Genomic DNA, 8,371 nt, shown 5'->3' with positions numbered 1-8,371 from the left:
ATATTTAGTGACCCTAAAAAATAAGCATTACACTGTCCGAAGATAAAGGACCAGATTTCATTTAAATTGACCTATTGTTCTGGCAGATTTTAAATCAAGGGTAATTCATTCCAAAACTTAGGACCAACATTTAGTATATGGTTCTGCCTTTATGTATTGGTAATTGATAATCGCACTTATTTCTAGTATCATATTTATGGTTTGCTTGATGTTCCGTGAAAACACCATCAATCATAAAATTATTTATTTAATAATGACTAATTAATGTCAACTAAGTGAAAGAAACACAAGAAAACCTTTGCTTTTGTTCTGAAATATTCGACGATAGGCATGAGTTTTCATTTTACGTGGTACAAAATTGGCAAAATGTGACCCAACTTCTTCGATTAAGGGAAGACCCTCATCAAAATCAATGCTTCTTTAATAAAGGTGCTATGATCACCAAATTTGGTCTGTAGGACCTTTGTGTCAATAAAAAGGGGAAAAAATCAGTTATATAGAATTGCAGATTCATACGCAGTGGTAATAAAATGAAAGTACATTAAATTTAACTTCAACACTACTTATTTATTTTCGCTTACCGGGAGCGCTTTCGAGGAACTTCCTCATCATCAGCCGATGTTGTTGGCTTGTGTTTCTTGAAATCGGCTAGGGACCAACCTGATCATGTGACATCACACTGGATGACGACACAGAAGTCGGAAAAGTCCTGCCCCTGGTGCCGCTGGGTTTGATCAGGTTGTCCCACACAGGATCTAATTCAAATCCTGTATCTCGGTTAAGTGAAGGTCCTTGTTTCTTGATTTGGATGGCTTCCAGGACCCTCCTGGGAAAGTCTTTTGTTTCTTTCTCCAGTACTTTCACGTTGTCCCAGTCTATTTGGTGCGTGTTCTTACTCGCTTTTACATGTTCTTGTACGGCTGATTTGGAGCCAGCTGCTTTTGACTTGTGTTCCGCAAGTCGCTTTTCAAGCTTCCTACTGGTCTCCCCGATGTATGTGGCGTGACAATCAGAACATGCAATTTGATCATGTCACATGATCAGGTTGGTCCCTAGCCGTTTCCAAGAAACACATCAGAGCCAACAACATCGGCTGATGACGAGGAAGTTCGAAAGCGCTCCCGGTAAGCGAAAATAAACAAGAAGAGTGTTGAAGTTTAATTTAATTTACTTAAATGTTCACCTAATTTGCATATTCAATTGGCGGTTTTAGATGAAAGAGAGGGGTCATATCTATTCATCATCTCCTCATCTTATCATCCCCACTCTCAAATAATATACATTTAAAATAGATTTGATTCTGGCAATTTTACCTGAAGCAATTATCAGACTACCAATTCCAATGAAAGAAATCCAATTAGTTTCACTTCAACGCACTTCTCTGGTGTTGCATATTACCAAGTTATAAGGTGTATTTGGGAAGAAAATAATTCCCCGTTTAATCTCTACATAATCATAATATGACCGATTTTTGCGCGATTGCACGAACAAGTATACGTAATTCTTGGCAACACTGATTACTATTGATTAATGTATTAATGCATATTTCTACGCTGGGCTATTTTTACGAGCTACTCCCGCTTAGGCTGGAGTACCTATACACCCAACGCAAGTCAATTGAAGCCGTACAATTTATCGCGAATTTACGGCCGTAAAATTTAGACACTTTTTTTGTCTAGATTAGCATCAACCCTCTCATCTCACGTTTTTCATGTCAGAAATTAACATAACTACCGAAACCGAAACAGAAGTATCTTCGTTCAACTTTTCTGTAGTCAACAAAAGACTAGAATAAATTTCTAAACTTCAAAATAACAATGAGATCCGAAACCGAAACCGCAAACCGAAACCGAAACAGAAAAGATAAAACGAAGGTATACCATACTCTCATCATCATACAATAACAATCACTTTGACAAGTTTGACATTAGCAACAATAAGTTGTACTATCATTTACCATAACAATGCTGCATAACAACATGCACACTATTGTTCTCATTTCGCAAACAAAAAACACACAGTATTGTTACTATGCGTTTGCTTTGTAATATTTCATCCAACTGAAACTATAATAACTACATGAGTTTGTGGACTTATATGCTAGTATCAGATGAAATTCTAAGCTCAAATTATTTATTTTTTAGGCCTAATACTTCTCATGATATTGATATACATATGAATTGTAATATCACAATTTACTAATATATAAAAAAAGAAGCGGCTGATTTTATCCATTTGTTTAAAAAACATTAAGGTGGAATCCCCCGGTTTGGGTGATCTGGAATCTAAAGCTTGCGTAGGTAAACGTAGTGAATGAAACTTCCCATAACTAGCTGGCATGTATACCTTAAACAATTTTTATTCAAATTCAATACTTTGATTGTTGGTCATATCACCCGTTGCCATGGTAACGGCCGCCATATTGGATTTGGTGAATTTCAAAGGTAGAGTCCTTTGGAACATGATATCTCAAAAATTATTTTACCAATAGAAATGAAATTTTGGGAAGTATTTTTCATAGATAGGACTTAAATCTGAACTAGAATTATGATAATCATGTGATGTCTTGGGGGTCTACCGGGAGGTCAAAGGTCAAATTAAAAATTTAATAATTATTGTTGTATGCTATTTTGATGTTGCCATAGCAACAACATAGTTCCCAAGCTTGGAAGTACTAACTTCTAATTCAATTTATAGCCCTGCATATTAGCAACACTCAGTTTAAATTTGAAGTCCATACCTCAAATACTTTTTAAGATATTGTGTTCCGTGTGGACATGCGTTTGCGAAAAAAAGTTTTCGAGATATCAGCAATTTAGTGAATTTTAGTCTAGAAACACTGTTTTTAGGATTTTTTCATAGTTTAGAAACACTGTTTTACTTTAATTTTGATTATTTTTTGATACATAAGAATTAATTTCTAAAACATTGCCTCCGAAGTTACATTTTTGAATATAACTTTTGAATGGAAGCTCCGATTGTTGCCAAACAAAAAGCAAAAGAAAGATATTTTTGTCCTTAATTCCAATTTGTAAAGTTATTCTTTTTACCACAACCGGGGGATTTCACCTTAAATTTGTAATACTTTTTAGAGTTTTTTTCTGTGAATAACAACAGTATACGTTCTGTCCATTGAGACCGTTTATAGTCAATTTTCTCAAGCGGGCACATCTCATTTCATGACGTCACCGTTTTTCTATGCCAAATTTGTCTCGTTCGAAGGAACTCACCGCTTAAGTTGTTTTTTGTGGAATATCAATTTTAAACGTCTTATTTGCTCAAAAAAGGAGTCATTTCATTGTCCGTAAATTCAACCACTTTGGGAACACCACTACATATTGACAGAGAACGACATTTACTAGGTTTTAAAGTCAAACCCATACTCTGAGTTTTGCATTTAAGTTCATTAACGATCTTTTGATGTTGAACTTTGTTACCTGTTAGGATATTAATATCATCCGCATATGGGGTTGTAATCACTTTGGTACCGTCTAAGTTAAATTCACGCTTGTCACGAACATTTTCTAAGTATTCCAGGATGGGATTAAAACATATCAAGAAAATTATAGGTGACAGAGGATCCCCTTGAAATGTTCCTCTCCTAAATTGAAATTCTTCCGAACTCCAACCAGAGCCGCGAACGGAACCGCTAAGTCGCGAGTATGAATTTTCAAGTAGGTGATGTATTTTCCGGAAGATTGAAACTTTTCATGAAATGAGTAATTAGGGTATGACTGACGCTGCCGAACGCGTCAGCTAAATCAAAGACGGTCACATGCAAAGCTTTTTTCCTTGATTTAGAGAATGCGATGGCTTTATGAAGAAGAATGTTAAGTTCAATACAGCCGTTAATCCCCTTTAAACTTTAATTTATCCATTTTTGTTAGATATTGAGAAGCGAAGTTACAATTGAATATATGAATACAAAACCCACCCAAGTCCATACTTTGGCCAAATTGAGTTAAGCATGGGAAATCGTTGCTATACATATGCCTGCATAATTATGTATAAAAGAAAACTCAAATTCATCCTCTGTGTCTATTGAGCATGTGAAAAATAACTTGTATGAAACCACACAAGTCCATGATTTGAGTCTTGTAACACATTGATTGACGTATAAAAGTCCACTTGTAACACATCCATTGCTGGAGAGTGACTTTTGAAAAACAAATGGGTTTAATCAAGGAAAGTGTGTGGTTTATATTACATAGCAGAATGCTTATCAACATTACACATACCTGTGTGCTTTATTTTGTATTATCTTACTAATGGTAATCTCATTCCAACATTGTTATCTTTGTATATGATTCAAAAAGCCTAATCGTCATACCTAATACAGTTTAACCCACTCATTTGCACGTACAACTTACCATATTGACCAGGTAAATCTAACTGAAGGAATTAAAATGATACAAAATCACTTCCCATGGACTTGGGTGGGTTTTGAATTCATGTATTCAATTGTATAATCTTATTGGTACAGGCTGTACAACGGGCAAGTGCTCGCAATGCGCGCAACATTTTGCAATTTTACCCTATTTTGGCCCAAACATGGTTTTTTTCGAGCTTAAAAGGAAGCTGCACAGAGCAAATTGGGGGGCCGCAAAAAGTTGGGAGCCTTGGGCCCGGGCCCATCTGGCCCAATGGTAAATCCTGCCCTGTAGTTAGTGGTTTTCATGTTAAACTGTTGTCTTCATATTATTTTGATATCATTACAGATTCTCCAACAACCCATCTAAGACCAATACACAAAATTTCATACCAGTTTCAACCAGCAGCATTTGATCCTAAATCAAGATGGATACTTTATAATAGAATGACCAAATCAGGAAGCAGAACGTTTGTGTCAACTCTTCTCAAAACCATGAACAAATATCACAATAACAGTTTACAATCGTTTTTACCAATGTTGAGTGCAAGAAGTATCGCATCAAGATGTACCGTTTATAGTCATTGGACACCATTTACATGTTAACTACACCAAATATGGTCTTCGCCAACCTATGGGACTAGGTCTTATCAGAGACCCTGTAGAGCGATTTATATCTGAGTTTTATTACCAACGTTATGGTGACAAACACACACCCGCAAATTTCAAGAACATGTCTATGGACATATACAATCGTACTATCGAGGAATGTGTTGATATGGCTACACATCAACGTAAACGGGCTACACCCCCTGGAGCTGGTATCGCTCATTTCTGTGGCTGCCAACTGAATCACGAAATCCACCGATTTTGCGGTTATGAAAAACGTTGCACACAAGATCCGGATTTTGCATTGCATCAAGCCAAAGTTAATCTAAATGAGTATATCGCTGTTGGATTGACTGAAGAACTACCAGAATTCTTCAAGGTCCTTGAAAAACTTTTACCAGGTCTGTTCAAAGGACTTCTCGGGGTCTATAATGAAAGCAGAGCAGGGCAAAATAATACCCGCGATACAAAGACGTTTTTAAAAAGATACCCTTCCAATAAGTATTTGGCAAAACTGCGAGCTTTAGCTTTTAGAGAATATGACTTTTATTATTTTGTGAGGGAACGATTTCATTATCAGCAAAAACAAGTCACACTTGGTTTATAGCTAGGTCTTATAGATTGCCACTTTTTTGCACTGCCAGGCTGGCAATCAACTTAATAAATTCCAAGATGCAGACTTGTACAACCTAATAATATACTTTTACATAATTCAGGCCAATTTAAACCTAGAACTTCGAAGGCTACCCCATCCCTAAGATTTATTAGCCGTAATAAAAAATTAAAAAAAAATAAAATAAAAAAACGCGTGTGCTTACGTTCTATAGACTCAAGCTATTCGTACATTCTTTGCGCCTTTTTAGTAATAAAATAAATGTTTTACATCAGCACCTTACCCGGGCGTAGTACCGGCAATCAACAATTACCATAACGGGGTGGGGTGTGGGTGAGACCCACAATTGGTTTTAACAGTAAAATTCATGATTTTCATTTCGCTCTTGTAAAATTATTCAAATAGTTGCTGACTTTTTTTTACTTGTTAGTTATGTCAGCAGAAATTTCGGTGAAAAGTCGCATGTTTTTGCCTATATTCTTGTACATAGCCAAAACTCCCCAATTTGCATGGGCAGTATTGGGCACGCTCACATCACGACGTCATAGCGACATCGTATTGAAAATGTTTGTACCTATTTTGGTATCACTGGACTCATACCTATTTGGACCATCTGGCTCAGTAGTACTAGAGTGACTTCCCCATAGACGATCTTTTTGTTCGTTCTTTTTTTTTCGTTCTTTTGTCTTCCAATCGAAGTAATAAAGGAATAAACACAGCAATAAATCAAACAATTCATCCAGTGTTACTTTGATGTTATTCATGTTGATACAGAGATATAATTATATACATGTGGTTAAATTCCACTAATAGGTCTGGGCGATACATTGAAATACGATGAGGAACTATTTGTTTTCATGGCATTCGAAAAGACTGCATTAAAATCGCTGAAATTGATCAAGTTATGTAGCCAAAAAAGTACTTTTTAGAGTTTGATGCTTAAAAATGGTACATTTTCTCTCATTATATGACATTTTTGATGTAATAGTACCAACATTCATACGCACGGCTTCGGTTTTTATAAATAGTCGCCCTATCATATTGTAACTTTCAGCTTCGAGGGCGCACTGTCTTTTTAAGGTGTTTACGGTTCAGTGCGTTAAAACAAGAAAAGTCTTAGGTCAACCTAGGTTGAATTTTTGATCATTTGGCATCTAAATCATATAGTTTCACCTGATATTGGTGGCATTGAACTGTGAGAGTTCTGAATATGAGAAAATTCCACCCGAAATTAGGCATTTTCCCATTGAAACACGTGTAATACATAATTAGTGGTATTTAACCTATAGAAACACTGAATTCTATGGATCTGATATTCGTCATGGAGACTTTTCTAGCTATTTTTTGCTTACATTTCTCAATATTTAACTGCATTTGCCCTGGCAAGAAAACGTGCATCTTCTTCGACTACTAAGGTATGTTTTTAGAACCCGTTGAGGTAGTAACGGGTTGAGGGGGGGGGGACTTGTGGCATTAGTATTGGGTTTACGGCTGGTTTCTGTGATTTCAGGGCTTCTAAATTCAACAACCTTCGCTTGCCAGTTTATACATATAGAAAGCTTAATGATGATGAAAAATCAAATGTTGATGATCATATAGACATGCCACTTTGTTAAATAGACCCATATGCACATTTTGTTGGTGATTTCCTTGCCCTAGATAACGTACATAGGCATATACGTGTAAATACAGTATAGGCCTAGGCTAGGCATTTTGCTTAAGCTTTAAGGCGCATGTAAGGCCTATAGTCATGTGTAAAATAAAACCTAGTCTTTGTGTACGCGTTGTCTATGGCCTCTACAGCATCATGTGTGGCCTCACTCTATCCTAACTCAAGCCGGAACCCTAACTTGATCTATAACCCTATTTTAAACCCATATCTAATCCTCGGACCTGGCCGTATCTCTATCCCTATCCATGAGCCAAGCCCTATAAAAACCCTATTCGTAATGCGAACCTGACCCTAATCAACAATTCTAACACTAAACAGCAAGCCTAAATCGGAACACTAACCCCAAATCAATCTTAATCTGATCTGATCGTGCTAGGACAGGCTACAGATACGAATCTCCAGATATAGTCCTAGGTTGCAGCAAAAACAGCGAAACAGTCATCATACAGGGTGTCCGAAAATCATTGATATTTTACTCGTCATGCTGTTTTCCAGAAATTTTCTTGTTAAAACATGTATTGCAAATGTCAATGTTTACATTCATGGCATTTTACCCGAGATTGGAGCATCTTTGTGCTTATATAGGTTAAATACCACTAATAGGTCTGGGCGATACATTGAAATACGATGAGGAACTATTTGTTTTCATGGCATTCGAAAAGACTGCATTAAAATCGCTGAAATTGATCAAGTTATATAGCCAAAAAAGTACTTTTTAGAGTTTGATGCTTCAAAATGGTACATTTTCTCTCATTATATGACATTTTTGATGTAATAGTACCAAAATTCATACGCACGGCTTCGGTTTTTAGTAAATAGTCGCCCTATCATATTATAACTTTCAGCTTCGAGGGCGCACTGTCTTTTTAAGGTGTTTACGGTTCAGTGCACAAATTGAATTGTGGTCATAAATGGGTTTCAAACTTGAAAGCCCAAGTTTTGACTGCTTTTTATCAAATATTAAGCCAAACTTAAAATAAATGTGACCAGCTCAAATAAAACCCGGAACAAGTCACCAGACATGTTCTTTACAATAAATGACCGTACAGCACGAATGAGCCGTAAATGTCCTCAATTGTATTTCGAGTTACAGTGTAAAATGGGCATG

General features: G+C 36.3%; 1 protein-coding gene across 1 annotated transcript in view; it reads left to right on the top strand.

Moving 5' to 3' along the window:
* LOC140168811 (uronyl 2-sulfotransferase-like) overlaps positions 1–5,585 on the top strand; it is a 30,465-nt gene extending 24,880 nt beyond the window's left edge. The window contains exons 2-3 of the mRNA XM_072192212.1: positions 4,719–4,886; positions 4,924–5,585. Of these exons, the coding sequence (XP_072048313.1) occupies positions 4,719–4,886; positions 4,924–5,585 (830 nt within the window). The remainder of the gene's footprint in view (positions 1–4,718; positions 4,887–4,923) is intronic.
* The last annotated feature ends 2,786 nt before the right edge of the window (positions 5,586–8,371 follow it).

The sequence above is a fragment of the Amphiura filiformis genome, chromosome 1 (assembly GCF_039555335.1).
Source record: "Amphiura filiformis chromosome 1, Afil_fr2py, whole genome shotgun sequence".
Lineage (NCBI taxonomy): Eukaryota > Metazoa > Echinodermata > Ophiuroidea > Amphilepidida > Amphiuridae > Amphiura > Amphiura filiformis.
The sequence above is the reverse complement of the archived record's forward strand: the minus strand, read 5'-3'. Positions and strand labels throughout refer to the sequence as shown.